The sequence below is a fragment of the Anser brachyrhynchus genome (genome assembly GCF_964034855.1).
Source record: "Anser brachyrhynchus genome assembly, chromosome: 5".
Classification (NCBI taxonomy): Eukaryota; Metazoa; Chordata; class Aves; order Anseriformes; family Anatidae; genus Anser; species Anser brachyrhynchus.
The window spans coordinates 42,599,361-42,616,438 of record NC_137699.1 but is presented as its reverse complement, the minus strand read 5'-3'; the positions used below and the strand labels follow the sequence as shown (position 1 = coordinate 42,616,438).

The 17,078-nt window shown below is 41.7% G+C and overlaps 1 protein-coding gene across 12 annotated transcripts in view; it reads right to left on the bottom strand.

The window, feature by feature from the left end:
* Positions 1–17,078, bottom strand: part of GPATCH2L (G-patch domain containing 2 like) — a 39,623-nt gene that overhangs the window by 10,656 nt on the left and 11,889 nt on the right. For 6 of the 12 annotated variants that reach the window (XM_080595621.1, XM_080595617.1, XM_080595618.1 and 3 more), the window contains 4 exons: positions 15,426–15,493; positions 14,463–14,517; positions 12,283–12,368; positions 2,246–2,337 (listed from right to left, as the gene is read on the bottom strand). In XM_080595621.1, the coding sequence (XP_080451747.1) occupies positions 2,246–2,337; positions 12,283–12,368; positions 14,463–14,517; positions 15,426–15,493 (301 nt within the window). Of the gene's footprint in view, positions 1–2,245; positions 2,338–12,282; positions 12,369–14,462; positions 14,518–14,569; positions 14,610–15,425; positions 15,494–17,078 lie in introns of those variants that run through there. The other 6 variants (XM_080595622.1, XM_080595620.1, XM_080595619.1 and 3 more) reach the window with 3 other exon arrangements.

Sequence of the window (17,078 nt, the reverse complement as noted above, 5' to 3'; positions counted from 1 at the left end):
CCGAGATGGCCCGATGTTCGGCAGAGCAAGCCCATTTGTTCTGCTGACTGATGGAGCCAGCTCAGGCTGTGTCCTTCACCTCCATGGGGCACTCAGGTTGCAAAAAAGGAGATCACTGAAGCAGGACCTGGTCAACAAGTGAGACGGGAGCAGTTGGACTCAGCTAAGAATCTATTTAAAAGTGAAGAAATCCAACACTGTGTACGCCTGCAGTGACAGTCATTGGCTTGCGTTCTGATTCACCCATGTTTCATATTTTGAAAAAGGAATAAGACACCACAAACAGAGCCTCTGTAGTGAGAAAATGAGGCTGCCATGATTCCTCAGTGACAGGGGAATTCAGGGTAGGACATTTATGTAGAGATGAGTAGGTGTATACAAGGCAGAAAAAATCTATATCTGCCTCACCAATGTCTAACAAGTCTAAGAGGCTTCAGTTAATTCTACATTACTGCAGAGTAATCCTGGGTTATTTCTTCAGGCATTTAGTCATTCTGCAGTCAGATCACCTTCAATGGAAATAATATCAGTTTTTAGAAGTTTCCAAGTTACGTGCCCAGGTTGTACTCCAGCTGCATTTGAGAGACTGCTGTAGAAAGTTAGCTAGGACTCAGCTTCAGTTACCCTATCACATGAGTTTCTTTCTGCAAGCACTGTAGCAAACCCTGCCCATCTGTTAACATTGCTGGGGCTGTTTAGAAACAGGGTGTAAGGCAGAGCTCTTTACCATTTCTGCCTTTAAAGATCCTGCAGCACTCTTCTCTTGATGATCAGCACAAGCTTGTCCAGATTCCAGCAACTACACTCTCCTTCCTTAATTTGCAATACTGTTTTTCACCCTCTTCCTCCCTAAAAGATTGTCAGACATCTGTGCTATATTCCATTGCTGAGTTCCACTCCAGATGCAGCTTCAGCTCTGTAAAAAGACGTTCACTATACACTTTGCCTAGTCAGTTAAGTAAAATGCACATAATATTTTGAAACATGCATGCATAAAAGTAGAAGCTCTCCCTATAGAGCATGACCAGCAATGCAGTACAGAAATTACACTTTGAACAAAAGATACACAGATAGGTAAAAATGTCTCATAATGAGACACTTGCATTCATACCAAGAAAACCTAATACCTCAGAACTAAAATTCTGTGGCTACCATATACAATTTTACAAACGATTTCACTTCAGAAGTACCCTAACACGGGATGCTCAAAAGCTAGGAAAGGACATCCTAAATAAACTGTCAATAACAAGTACAAGTAACACTTCTGCTGAGCAACAGATTGTTAATGTTCTTTTCTCTTCTTTTTTAATATGAAACCTTTTAGGCAGTCTGCACTCCAGACCTATGACCTGAAGAGACAGTACAACATTCATCCTTACTTCTTTATTCTACTGTCTATTACCAGCCAAATGAAGAAACCCAAACCTCATTTCCCCCTATTCATCACCAGTTTCTTTGGCCATCGTGGTTTTCACCATCACCATTTTTCCCATCAGTTCACCCAATTCTTTGTCACTGGATTACAATCATAGTTTCCTAATGAGCTAGTTGGGAGAACATCAGTCACTGATAGCAGGCAAAATATTTTAAGAGGTGGGGTAAGGTGAAAGGCCAGAAGGCAGTCTCCTAAAACCTTCTGTGTTCTGTGGATTTACACTTTTAAAGATTCTGATGAATAATCACTTTCCAGAATTAAATGATAGGAAAACACTACATCCCCAGAGCAAGAAAAAGAAAAAAAAAATGACTACTTTCACCCACAACAGTAAGACAACTCCAAGGGAGTTAGGTCTTCTCAGCTAATGATCATATAAAAATTACCATATTTCTGCTCCTGCCAAAGTGTCCAGAGGCACCCTGAAAAAGGGCACAAAGCCACCAGCTAATGTCAGCCCAACACTGAAGGCACACACTGTGTACACCAATCACCTTCTTATTACCATATACTGCATAATTTAGGAACAGTGGAAATAACACCTTCTGGCAAAACAGATTATTAGCCCCTGCACAGTGGAGCATTAAGTTATGTTAACTTACTATAGCCACGTTATAAAAGATTAGTTTACTTGGCAGCTTTTGATGCTCCACAAAAAACACATGATATTCTCTTACATGTTGCCTTTCTCTCACTTGTATTTTTAGTTCCAAATCAAGGTAATGCTATTTTTGACTGTTCTGACTCTGGCACTCTGCCCAAGAGGGACACAACTTTAGACATGCTGGCAGACAGATAAATCCAGGTTACCTGATGTTGGGCTGGATGTGGAGGCTGCAGCTGGCTTTCGTTTCCTCTTGATGTCCCTTGAACATGGTGGTCCCAGGTGTACATTTGCTTGCCTACAGAGAAATTAAAACAACAGCCAGTTAAACTCTGTTCCAGGGTCACCTTCCCACAAAACTCTGGCCAGTCATCCCTCCAACCCTCCTCCGCATCAGCCTCTTAATCAATAGTCAATGTGAACCAAGAGCTTCTCAGGGAAGTTTTCCTCAGATTTTTTGTTAACATAACATTATGCTCACACTTCTTTTAAGAGCACACAAACATAAACTGAGCAAAATAATAATTCTTTCCTAGCATTTTAAGGATCTAGTTTTGTATTCACTTTTAACTAACTTTTGCATAAGTAAAGACAAGATCAAGCAGAGATATGAGACACCCTATCATTACTTCTATACAAGTCTAAAAAATGTCTGCAAGGTTGCACTGAAGAAATTACAAGATATTTATTCCCTTATTCAGAAACTAGCTTACAACATATTTAAAACTTTAGTCATCTTACGAAGTACCTATAGTCCAAGTGTCCGTGAATACTATTTCCACTATAACTGTAAGTTCACGTAGTTAGAAATGCAAAACTGTTTCATGAATTTTCAAAATGATGATTTCCTTATAGAAAGTGCAGTGAAAACAGCTGAATCTGGCTTGCAGCATCATAGCCTTGCTGCACCTGTAAGATAGCTGAAAGGCTTAATCTGTCCCAGTCATATCAGCTGTGGAGTCTGAAGCCTACCAATGACCACTTCAGTTTAACCCTTTGCCAACTAAGAAGAAACCTGCCTTACTAGGACTTGCTTGAACAGAGCAACCCTCCAAGTTCTAGACTTAGGAAGAAGTGAAGTTTAATTCAGAAAAGACAGCCTTGGCAGCAGTTCAGAGAACCTTCTCAAATACAATCCATAATGAATACAAATGGATAATTTAGCGATGATGTTGGATTCAAACCCCTGCTTTGTCTGAGATAACAGAATTTCTTTGGCGAGTTGTTTGGTTGCTCTCTGCATCAGATGTGATGTGACAAATGCAGAACTACTGTGCAAATAAAAACCATTAAGGACTGTGAGGTGTTTACATCGTGTAAAGATTGGAACCATATACATTTTGACAATTAAGTGACGAAATGCTTCTGTCTTTAAAGCTTATTTTGATTTCTTTTCCTGAACATTTATCAAGTGCTGAACTTTTACAAATAGCAAGAGGGAAAGATTGCAGCTACATACCTCATGCCAAAATTTATTTTAAAAAACACCATATTTGTAATATATACAATTTCAGAAGCTGAATTTATGCAAATAGGAAGTTTCCTGTTGTAGCTATACAGAACAGGGCAGGGAGCACAAAAAATTTCCTGTACAAGCCAAAACTATAAATTGTTTGAATACTACTGGGTCTACCTACTTACCTGTAACAAGCATGCAATAACAAAATAAGAAAGAAAACAACAAAATAGCTACCATTCTGTATTCTGAACTACAATTTTGAAGTTCTACAAGATTTGTCATCTTAATTTGACATTAAGGAGTAGTTTAAAATTTTTTAACCTGTGTTAAATTCCACTGAGGGCCAATTTTTCAAATCCTTAATTTCTGGGAGCACATATTAACATAATCAGAACTAAGGGCTTGGAAAAATACCAGCACACCTGGAGACTGCACATACAAATCCTTTGTTTATACACATAGATGACTAACTTGTAAGTGACCTCATATATGCTAAAAAAGTGTTTTTGTACATGGTTGTGATAGCAGCCAAATAGTGTTTTGGCACAGTTTTACAATGTATTCTGAAACATTTAGGCACACATAGCCCAAGGAAAATATAGTGTCAATCAAGTGGAACATCAGGTTTTTATTTAGCATCACTGTTATAAGATTAGATTACTAACTAGATGACTTTATGATTACATACAACAATCCAAATAATCTTATTACATAATAAAGAAAAGGTTCACTTTTAATTTTATGAGCTTACGCTATATAAGCTAACTGATCCTTGGCAGATAATCACTACAAACTACAAAGAAAGTATGCACAATCATTTCTAAGTGACTTTATGCAATTTTTCCCTGTTCACAAATGTTACAGCTAAATTTAGAATTAGAGCTCCTGGTTCTCAGATCCATGCTCAGACCATATCTACCTCTACCTCACAATTACACAGAACGAAAGAAAAAAAAAGAAAATCTGAGAATCTCAAAATCCCTTCTTGTACTAAAAATAAGGGCAAATTGTACTCCATCTGGAGACTAGTAGCAAGGATGCTGAATCTATCAACCCTGCCTCTAACGCACAAAGGCTCAGAGGTCATAAATTGTCTCTGTAACATGTATTTCATTCAGGTTTATCCCTTATTGATCACCCAGACTCCAGTCAGTAAATCAGGAACCTATTGATTACTCACTGGCTCTGACTGCCCTGGTGGTAAAAGTGTCAGTTTCAAGTGGTTGGTGCACTTTATGGGCACCATAAATCTGCATACAGGGAATCTCCAGGTGGTAGGCACCTTGGTAGAGGAAGAAAGAGAAGAACGCACACAGGAATGATAGACCTCATTAAGACATGGACAGGAAGGGTATCTGAGGCACATTTTATGAAATATGCATTCTTTGGTAGCTAACACACCTTTCAATTTCTGATTATGGTCACTAGTGGGGTCCCTCAAGGCTCCATTTTAGGGCCAGTCCTCTTCAATGTTTTTATAAATGATTTAGATGTAGGACTAGAAGGTGTTTTGAGCAAATTTGCCAACGACACCAAACTTGGAGGAGTTGTGGACTCAGATGAGAGTGGAAAGGCCTTGCAGAGAGATCTGGACAGATTGGAGAGCTGGGCGATCACCAACCACATGAAGTTTAACAAAAGCAAGTGCCGGGTCCTGCACCTGGGACGGGGCAACCCTGGCTATACACACAGACTGGGCGACGAGACGCTGGAGAGCAGCCCTGCAGAGAGGGATCTGGGGGTTGTAAAGCAAGTTGAATATGAGCCAGCAGTGTGCCCTGGCAGCCAGGAGGGCCAACCATGTCCTGGGATGCATCAAGCACGGCATTGCTAGTCGGTCGAGGGAAGGGATTGTTCCGCTCTACTTTGTGCTGGTGCGGCCTCACCTCGAGTACTGTGTGCAGTTCTGGGCACCACAGTACAAAAAGGATGTAAAACTGTTGGAGAGTGTCCAGAGGAGGGCGACGAAGATGGTGAAGGGCCTAGAGGGTAAGACGTATGAGGAACGGCTGAGGTCACTGGGCCTGTTCAGCCTGGAGAAGAGGAGGCTGAGGGGGAACCTCATTGCGGTCTACAACTTCCTCGTGAGGGGGAGTGGAGAGGCAGGTGACCTATTCTCTGTAATCACCAGTGACAGGACCCGTGGGAACGATGTCAAGCCGAGGCACGGGAAGTTTAGGCTAGACGTCAGGAAGAGGTTCTTCACCGAGAGGGTGGTCGCACACTGGAACAGGCTCCCCAGTGAAGTAGTCACTGCACCAAGCCTGTCTGAATTTAAGAAGCAATTGGACTGTGCACTTAGTCACACGGTCTAAACTTTGGGCAGACCTGTGCGGTGCCAGGAGTTGGACTTGATGATCCTTATGGGTCCCTTCCAACTCGGGATATTCTATGATTCTATGATTATTAACCTGAACACAGGTGCTATATTGGTAAGAGAATAGGTTGGCAAATACCAGTCTAACAGCAGACTCCTAGAAACACCAGCACCGGGAATGTAAGGCAATGGGTACGCATAGCATACCACCTAACATCGGACAGGCTGAATTATGAATTGTGAAAATCTCAGTTACAGGCTGCAACAATGAATTAGTTGTTCTGTGAAAGGTGAGTTTTAACAACTCCTCTGAACAGTTCAAAATGACTCAGAAGAGAAAACAGAACAAGACCAAGAGCAAAGGGTGACAGCAAATACACGTTGGTACACTGTCACAAGCCTCTGCGAAGAAGTCAGAGGTAAAGAGTTTGGTGGGATGACAGATTTGGGCCTAAACTGAGAAAAGTAGAACGGTACTTACTCCATCCTTACTGGCTTTCTATTTCTTCTGCTAGGATTCTATAATTTCCTTGATGTTGCACAAACAATAACAAGTAAATAATTGCCTGATAACTTTTGGACGATGGCTGGTGGATCATAAGTAAAAACAAAGTTGCAGTGCTCAGTCACTCTTGGATCTGATAGGTGACCACAGAAAACCTACCTTATAGTCCAGAAAGGACTGAAATTCTACCCTGGGAAGAGAAAAAGCAGAACACATCTGGAGACACAAAGAAGGTTCCAAAGTACAGCTACCTGGGTAGCCACAATATATACAACCAAACACTGTGGCCTCTCACTGACAGTAGTTAATGAATGAAAAATTACATATGTACAGAAAAAAATGGTTTTATATTAAAAAAATATAGTTTGTTTCTGACAGCGATGTGCCTTTTTTTTTTTTTTTAAATCATAAGCTAAATCCGTATTTCCTGGGTAATTTCTTATCTTTTGTTTGTACCATAGCACTCAAGGTACCTGATTCTGCATGCAGGTCACACTGGAGAAAAAGCAGGCTTTGCTATGCACAAAGCTGGGATTCACTGTTGTCTTTAATGTGTCAGAAGTATTTTGAGCAATGCTTCCTTTCTTTTCTCTTCGACATATTTATTCTATGATGTTTTATTTTTATTTTCTTTAAAGGAACTGTAACTGCATACACTGGAGTGTCCTATTTCACTCCTACAGTTCAAGCTGACTGCATGTTGGACTACCAGGGTCATTTGAGCTTGCTACTGTTTAACCCTGTCATAGATGTAAAAATGGAAAATTTGTAGGTTTTAAGACTGGCAAACAATACAATCTGTGGAAAACAATGCAGAGCACAAGCAGACATCAGTTCACAAAGAACCTGACTGAAAGAATCAGGCCCCTCACACCTTCTCAATCTGTAAAGAGAAGTCTAGATTGTAAAATGATGTCCACTCAAAATCCAGGGTAAAATACACCTCAGTCTCATAACAGATGCCTCTAAGAAGAGCCTGCACAGCTAACTGGGACAGTCTGTGGCCTTCTTGGAAAGGGGTGGCATTATCAGACACCTGGGGGTATATGCCTCTCACTGTAATCTTAACATTATTCAGTTTCTCTGCTGACAATCTTTATTCTACCCCTGTCCCTGGAAGATGCAGAGCACGTGGATTGTGTAGTGAAAATAAGGTAGCCATTAATCTACTGTCATACAAACAAGGGGTGCTATTATCCTCATGTTAAAGTAAATGTTCAACAAGGAAACCGCTACCAAAAGAATTCCACACAGCCCAGCTGTTGCAGTTGCGATGCTGAATTCCCAGCAAACATAGGCCAAATGAAAGGTTCTTCCTCTAAGCCCTGAAGTGTTACCTGAGGCTGTTTATGGTGGCTTCACAAAATTAATAGTAAGAGCAGAGTTCCTCATCCTCTTTTAAACTATAGACCCAGCTGGGCACCAAAGTCTGATCTGCACACAACATTTGTAAATCAATACAAGTTGCTCATCCAGTCTGCATATAAAGCTGCCATTCAAGTAGCTCCTGTTACCACATCACTACGCTGATATTTGTCTGCAGCAGTCTCCTCTGCCCCGCAGAGCCTCATGAGACAACTGCTAGAGCACATTTTCAGATTTCAAAATCACTAACAGGTCAGTCCACTTCTTAAATCATCTGAATGTCACGGGCCTTCATGCAGCTGCACTCTGTTCCCCAAGTAAGCATTCTAACAAGAGGGAACACATTTTTTTCTAGTTTCCCAAGTAAGTGTTCTGAATAGAGATGATGTGATCCCATATATTGTGTTCACTATTTTCATACTGACTCATGATACATGTGCCAGAAACAGCCCTAATATTTGCCAGGCCTACTGAGTACATGGATTTCACAATGGGAACATGCTTCATAGAGGAAGAAAGAGAGAATAAGTAAACAAGATTCTGAAGCCAAGGGGAATTTATTTTTCACTCTGGAGAATTAGGATTCACCAAAATGGAAGCATTAGGCCTTACACAACTGCACATGACACTAGGCTGATAGCTGCTGTTCACTGTATGCCTGTCAGAAGAATTCAGTTATATCCCCAACTGGAATATTAGCTAGGCTTTAGAAGCAAAGGAAGACATGAAAGTGTTCCGGCTAACTGGTAAAAAAAAAAAAAAAATGGAGAGAAAGATACCTAAAGCAGTCAGCAGCAAAGACAGTTTTATATACAGACATTCCAGGAAGATGAAGATGTGTGGATAGGTCACATGAAATGAGCAAGACACTGTCCTGGTCAAGTGGGACAACACAAACCTGTGAACAATCATTCACTCATTCAGCTATCTCAGGAAAGGCTTGACATTGCAGGCAATCCCTATACTTCCACATGCTTGGGTAAGAGGCAGAAATGCCGGGATCTCTGCACAGAGGCAAAAAAAAAAAAAAAAAGGAATTTACTTAAACATGCATATTTCTAGAGCTAGAACTAGAATTAGAGACCTTTAAGCCTTTTCACTCCAAAAGCACCAACAAATCCAGGGTTTGGGACAACTGGCAGTTTACTAGAAGATGATCACCAACCCTTTTGGATTTCTATCCCATGTTCCAGGCAAGATTCAAGTCTTGCTTCTAAACCCAATTAAGCCTCTAGGTTTATGGTTAATATTAGTTGAGAGGGCGTGCAAATGATGTATTCCTCATTTCTTTGAGGATTTAGCTGAACTGTTCAGAGGTCTCTCTAACATAATTCTTCAAATCTTCATCTTGAACATCTACTTGCCATCTCACTGGGCACTGAGGTCCACTTTTCTTATAAACCCCGGTCAGAGCATTTAATTAAGTTTTTCACCCATAGCCCTATTTTCAAGGCTAGACAAACCACAAGTGACATTAGGGACAATTTATCATCTTCTACCTTCCTCTCTTGTTCTACCTGTTATTAAAACTTAAATTGAAGGGAACATTGGCTCTAGGCTCTTCTGAAACTCTCATCCTGCCTCAGTGGAATAACATTCCACCAACCCACAACCTATAACATCTTTCCACTGATAGAGCCATTGGATACCCAGAATCTAATAACATTCTGCTTGAGCCTGTACAAAATCCTCTTCAGGAGAGTTAAAGACTTAAAGAAGAAAATTCTGTACAGACCACTCCTTTCACCCAGAGAGGCAAATGGGTAGAGGGTAAAGAGGGGAAGGATCACTTGGGCTGTCCATGCAAGTCTCTGCTAGCCTGCTTTTAACAGCCTGCATCGTCAAGCAGAAACCTTAACAGACAAGACATGATTAGCAAACGCTTTGTGCTCTTAAAGGAGAGTAATTATAGGCATGTGAAAAAAGGAAGAGATCCCCGAGGTACTCTTCCTTGCATGCCTCCCGAGAGGCAGCAGGGCCATTAAAAATTCCATGATGAAGAGGAAAAACAGCCTGGGAACAGCCAGGAGGCAATACAGCAAATTAATACACCAGCTGTCCCTTGGGAGGACTGCAAGAAAGCAGGAAACTCTCCTCGCTTCACAAAATAAAATTATACCACTAATGATAACAGTCACCACACACACAGAACTGCTTCTAATGATGGGTGTGAAATTCCCAGTGCTATGCACACACTTTGAATGAAATCTCTTCTCATCACAGACATAAAGCAAGAAAGGTAATCTTGGTAGTGTACAATTCACACAGCCTTTCAAATAAGACTTCCCAAGGAACCCTCCACATACATAGAACTTCCTCCTTGACACTGAAAAGCCTTTCTTGAACACCCCCATCTGCGCTCAGTATTCTGAGCAACAGATCTGGTTAAATGAAGCACTGGGTTACCAGTGACATGCTGCACGTCCAGATGAACTACACCAAAATCCATCACAGAGGAAAAGAAAACATTTCCATTGGAGGGGGCAGACTCCACCTGGTAGTTATACTCCATCGGACACATTTGTGTTAGCAGAAGATTAGCAGAGAGGTAATTTTCCATCACACAGTTGGCATCAAGTTGAAGAAACAATATTAAGACGGGTTCTTCTATTTCACATAATTCTCAGGGCATTAGTATGCCCACCCCATTCTGACAAATCTCTGAGTAGAGTTTCTTGAGGACAAGATGCAAGCCGTTAGGACCTTACTAAAGCACAAACTGCTGGAATTGACTCTGTCCATGAAAAAAAAGAGGAAGAGGTTAACCGGGGCAATGGTTGAACAGAGCTTACAGAGATCACCTGAAGTTCCTGTAAGCAAATGGACTGCCAATGGACTTAGCTCTTAGTACCTAAAGAACTACTATTGTTAAGAGAATATACCTGTGAAGGAATCGATTTCCTTCTGTGCCCTTGGCAGCATCTTTACATAAAACAGGCACCTTGTACTAAAGAATTCAATCCCTGCCACATTATGGGGCCATATAACATTTTTTATTCTTACCATAGTTGCCCTCCACTCCCCCAACCCCACCAAAGATGAGCACATTTCACACCATAATAACGAAATGCTTTCCAAATGACAGGCGCTTAAAAATGCAGTCACTGCTAGGATGAGACAAACAACTTCTCTGCCAACATTCAGTAACAATTCATCAGGGATATTGTTTGTCAGGACAGCAGTCACCTGCTCCTTAGAGGAAGGAACCAAGCATATGTCCATTGGTTAACTAGACTATATATGCAGTAAAACCAAGCAAACATGATCACTCCAGCTTCAGAAATCTCTTGCAACACTCAGTAGTTTTGGAAAAGCCCTTCACTGATCATCATAAAGGCAGAACTTTGCTATGTTCAAATTTGTGGGCAGGAGCTGTCCAGATCTCCTTTCTAGAGGACAAACAGGAAACAGCTGGTCTCACCTGTAATTTCTGCATAGCACAAAGTGAAACACCTGAGGCACAAGAAAGGTTATCCTCACTGCAGATGAAGAGGTCAATTAATCTTCTTGCTTCACAGGCACAAAACATCCCCAGACTGGGGCAAAAGCACAGAAAGGAACCAATTTGCTGATGCACAATCTTCTGGATTCTTTTTATTCTCATCCAGCTGACTGTTTAAGAGTTGATTTCCCTCCCTTCCCCCTACCTCCCCTTCCAGCTTTAGCATGCTGGCTACAGCAGCATGAGGTCATGGTGCGACATCACAAAATTCCCTGCAGTAGCCAGTGGGAGGAGAGGCTTTGCTGGGTGGGTGCCAAGCTTTCGTTTAGACACATACAACCTCAGTACATTTTTCATGCTCTATTTGCTAATTAACAAGGGGGAAAAAAAAACCATGAAGCTTAAAGTCCAGACAGTTCTTTCAGATTTGGTCCTTCGTACGAGCATGTAAGCAGAGCTGTCCCCCAAGCAAGTCTGTCTCCTTGTACAGTGAAAGAGCTCAACCTTACCTTTAAACAGTCACCTGCAGCACAAGAACATGAGTCACCTCCAAGACCAACACTTGGATTTCATTTAGGATTAGTCAGCAAAAGGTGCCCAAAGAGCATGTTAACCCCCAACCGTGCAGATTCAAATGTTAACCCCAACATTTGGCCAGACCAGATCTAAACTGCAATAGAGAAAGATACCAAGCCACTGGAGGTCACCTCAGGTGAGTTCTGAATCTGTTCAGAGAGTCTATTTTAGGCACCCAGGATACCAAAATGCCTCAGCAAGGCACTCACACTAGTCTGTCAGCACTTTCCCTCTCATCTTGTTCTGATTTGAATATTGGGGAACAATACTCTGCCCATTTGCACCTACACAACAGACTCGCAGCAAACTCGTTGCACAATGAGAAACAGATCACATTTATTTCTAAAAAGACAGTATATTCTGCCTGTCTGTCACACACTGTTTCAATATATCCTGAGTGCTTAGAGTACAGAGCCTGCCAGCTAAGCTGCATTGGTATGCTCTATGCTAAGTTTGAACACAGGCCTCACAAGGAAAAGCGCATTAACTTCCAGGCCTGTGAGTACTGTTCAGACTGCGTAGTACTCCTGAAGGGAAGTATGGGAGGAAAGTCAGACAACCCCAACAGAGCAGAGTTACCTGGCGGTGCAGTGTGCTGGTGAGCATCTTCGGTGGGAAGCATCAGCAAGCACATCCAGAGAGTACAGAGGAGATAATGGATTGAACTGGAAAGTCAAGAGATTTTATTTAAGCAAGGCATTAAAGGAAATAGTCTCCAGATACAGCTGCTCAGACCTACTTCAGATCTATTCCCTGTAGTTGTTCATACAGCATAAGGAAACCTTTTCAGAATACCTTTTCAGAATACCAAGGGATGAGGCTAGGTGAGAACTGACTCAATTCAGATAAAAAGCTAGCACAGGGTGCAACCGAAAAACTCATAACCATCTTCTCCCAACAGACAGCCCTACAAGAACACTCCTCTTCCAACTCGTATTATTACATATGCTTGTTGACTGAGAGCATGCTTGAAGGGCTCCACTGCTGCACTGCTTGTGGTAACAACCACTGCTCCACTGCTTGTGGTAACAAGCAAAAAGTTCACCTCCGTGTAAGTGAAGTCCCCTGTCCACATTCATATTGCAGAATGAAAAGTCACTGCTACAAACAGTGCAATCATAGAACTTTCCAACAGTGCCAATATTCCCGGTGGCCATACATGTCACTGAAACATCTCTAGAAGGCTCAGGCCCACGAGGCTCAGTTCACAACGAGCTCCCAATTCATTCCACAGCAAGTGAGCTGCTCCTCCCGCTCACAAGCTTCCCTTGCAAACTGCTTAAAATGATTTTCTGACACCACGTGTGATCAGGCTAATCTTGCATCCTTTGTAAGATAGGCACTAGACAAACCCTAAAGGCATCAAGCCTGTTTAAGACAGTTCACTGTAGAAAACACAACTCTAAAATATTTTTTTACAGGAAAGATATGGAACAAATCTGCTCATACAATGCACAGCAAAAGCTTTGTTTGGTACACATAGAAGATTTAGAGTGGTCTTTAGTCTGGGGTGCCCATGTTACACTTCCATTCAGGGTCTCCTCTGTGTTTATAATTCACACCACAAGCAATTAGTTCATTCCCATCTGCTTTGCAAAGTGCTTCACCAGTTTCCAGAACACTTGTTCTTGTATTACTAGGGTGACTGATACATGCATTTCTGGATAGGGATAATCCACAGCTGTAGAAGACCTCTCGTCAGAAATGCTTTATGCTAGTCTAGAACTCAGTACTAGGCCTTTGCCTTCAAACTTTCTGACAAAGAAGAGGTACTAAGTACAACAAAGCTTCTGTTATCGGGGAGCTCCTCCTTAAATTGGACTATAAGTTTACCATCAGTGAAATAACACCACAGCTGCACAGTAGGGAAGAATCACCAGTAACTCTCTGCAGCTGATTCAAGTTCAGTTATGAAAAATAAAACTGATTTATATAGGTCATTTTAAAGCTTACAGAGTTATCATTCTTAAAAATATAAAAGTGGTATGTGAAATGCTGCCATTAACAAGAAACGCACAGTTGCACAAAGGCCTAGAAATTACTTTGCAGAAAGGCATGGAAATAATTCCTTGCCACGTATGTATTTATAGTCACTTGAAGGGTAAAACAACTTTCAGTCCTAGTGTTCACCAATCAAAAACCAACTTGCAATGGAGCAGAAGGGAGTATGCATTACTAGGAACACCATTACAACATGACTGCTCAATTGGAAGTTGTTTTTTTTGTTTGTTTGTTTGCTGCTATTGGGAACCTGTGCTCTTACACTGTAAGTAAAACAGCCTCCTACCACTGAAGCTATGCAAGATTTACATACAGAGAATACAAAGCAGTATGAGTACCTACACAAGAGCTTCAGTCAATTACAAAAGTGCCTATTTCTCTTGCTAATCACCTCTTACTTTTTCCTGTTGCAGTTGCTTATTTAATTAGTCAGATGACTTTTTTTCCCCCATTCTCTGTTGAAGAGACTATCAGGTAGAAGCCTGAGCCAAGCAAGGAAAAACAAAGCATTCAAAAAGACAAAAATGTTCCAATTATTATAGAATTTTGTGAGGCCAAAGTTCCTCCTGCCAAGAGTTACTCTCCCTCCCACTCATTATTGGAGAGGTAGGCACACGCTAACCTGAAACAGGGAGATAAACAAAAGGAGTTTGTGAGCTATTCAGTTCAAACAGACAATATAATGCCAGTGACATGAGTTGCATTCAAAGCCCAGAAGACATCAGTTACCAAAACAAAAAGGGACAAGGCTACCTTACCTCACGTGCAAACGCCACAGTGTGAGGGAAATCAGAAGCCAGCACTTTGTTCTTTCTAGAGAGAATGAAACCAAGAAAATAAAAAAGGTAGAGCACAGTCAGCTTACCTGGTTGCGATCTCTCTTCCCCATGGATGGTAACCAAAAACTGGAAGGAGGCAGAGTCGGAAGGACAGGTGGGAGCACCGCCAAGGAAGGAAGGAACGCAGAGGGAAAAATGAGGGTTGAGGATAAGGACAGAAGGGCAAGAGAAGAACAAAGATGGAGGGAGAAAGAGAAAGATTAAACGTCAACAGGACTCATTAAAAACAAGGAATTTCAAACCCAGGGAAAAAAACTGGATACCAACTGGTGATGAATCAGGCAGGACCCACTGCACTACACTCAGGAGGAGCCACCTTTCCTGCTTTTACCTAGCCATAGCCCAACAAGAACAACATTAGAGAGATGCCAAGGAATAGGAGCCACGTCTATTTCCATTGGTGAATACGATTTTAAAACACAAACTGGGGAAGGAGACAGAGAACACCAAAGAAAGAATACAATTTCACTACTGCCTTGTCAGCATCATTTCTATAGTCTGGGTATGCAACAATAGTGTGAGTCCACAAAGAAGCTTTTTAAATAACTAACATACAGGGCTCAATCTTCTCACACTGTGCAGGAGATATGCAGTTATTACAATGGCACAGTATAAGACAGGGGAAAAGAAAAAGCTGACTGGATCCAAAAGGACATTTGAGCAGTGTCAACATACTGGGGCAGCCTAGTAACTAAAATAGTCAGCAACTGCAAATAAGAAAACAGAGAAGCTGTCAGCAGAGGACTGTCTCCCATTCAGCAGGTCACTGCATTCTTAAATTACCCCAAAGCTCTTCATTCCCTTCAATCACAGAAGGGAAGAGGACCCCATAGTTCTTCCTCCCCTCCCAAAGCTCTACCCAACAGCTGTTAAGGGCCTTACTCTTTCTGGCGCGGATCACTAACAATATGACCTAGCCTCTCGGTGCCCACAGTGCTCATGGAGGTCTCCTGAAACACAAAGACAGGTAAAAGGTTGCAGACTCATGCAATGAGCAGACCTAAAAGTTTGCTACTGCCCGTAAGAATAGATCTTGCTCCCCCAGCCCACTCTCAGCTAAACGTATCCACCCTCTCCTTTTAGAACCTCAACTGAGTTGATTTAACTACTAATGGCAGAAGACCATTTGGTTTTTGTTGTTGTTGCCATTGTTATTTATTTATTTTACTGTTTTAGTTACTACATTTGCTTGCACAGGGGTGCACCAAGGACTGAACCAGCATGAAGTATGCGGCACAAAGATGCAGTGAAGAACAGGGAAAATGGTTGAGGAATGCTTGTTTCCAGTTTGCTGGCGTCAACTGAGCCAGACACAGGCTGAGAGGTCAGGACATCACACTACTCACCCTACTAACAGAAATCTTCCTCACAAAGCTGCATCCAGCCTCTCCAACCAAAGGAGAAGAGGATTCACAAAGAGCAGGTGAATGAAACAAGGAGGAAGCATGAAGTTTGCCCTTCCTGAAACAGCAATTTAGCATGAGGACATCTAGCATCTATAAAGAAAACATATATCCTAGAAGAAAGGACTTACTCTGGGAGCATGTTTTTCCCTGTGAGACACTGCCCTGTGTATGTGCTTGAGGCTGGTGTACACATACACACACAGCCTGAAGCACCAGCTGTTCATATCTGCATAGCAGCTCCCTCCAGGAAAGAAACACATTTTGTGGCAAGGGTCTGAAGATGAGGGTAAAAGGTTTTCTCAGTTAGGAATTTTCAGTTTCACTCCAGGTTACATAAGCAAAACACATTCAAAGTTTAGGGGGAGTAGTAACAGCAGGGGTAAAAGATGGGCTATTTGTTATAGCAGGAAAATTATTAACTGAAAGTGCCGTAATGTTTAAATTTACGGTTTATTACTGTGTAAATTACAAGCCGTACTTTTGGTAATTAGCAGCTCGCTGGCAGGGAGCTCTGAATGAAACTCATTATTTATGATTACAATTTAGAGAGAGATGGGGAAGGGGGAGCAGTGACCTCCGCTGCAAATGACAAAGATCCCTTTAAGGTGATGAAGATGAATTAAACAAGTAAATATTATCCTTCTCATTTGGATCATTAGAGGTGCTGCCAACAGGCCCAGCCACTTGCAGGTGGCCTGAGGAACCCTACCCAAAGCCAGTCTCTTGCCTGCTGAGGATTCATATTTTAAACACTTGTTACAACTAAGCAAGGTGAGTGGAAGGAAGAAGGGACAAACAACGATCTTGAAGTATGACAACAGCTTCTGAAGAAGAAATCACACTCGCCTAGAATCCAGGCCCCTCTAAAACACCTTACAGTTAACAAACTCTCTAAAGCCAGCCAAATCAGAATATAAGCTGCTATCTTCCAGGTCACGTCCTAGTAAAACCTAGCACAGCAGACTCTCAGAAACATCTTTTATAGTACACAACTGTACTCCACACTCCAAGATCCAGACCAAGCATCCAGACCATCTGCCAAGTATCATTTATTCCTTTAAGAATGGGATTAGCATTTTGTTTGCCCTAAGCCTAAAAAAAATGGTTAATGTCCATAAAAAAAAAGTCA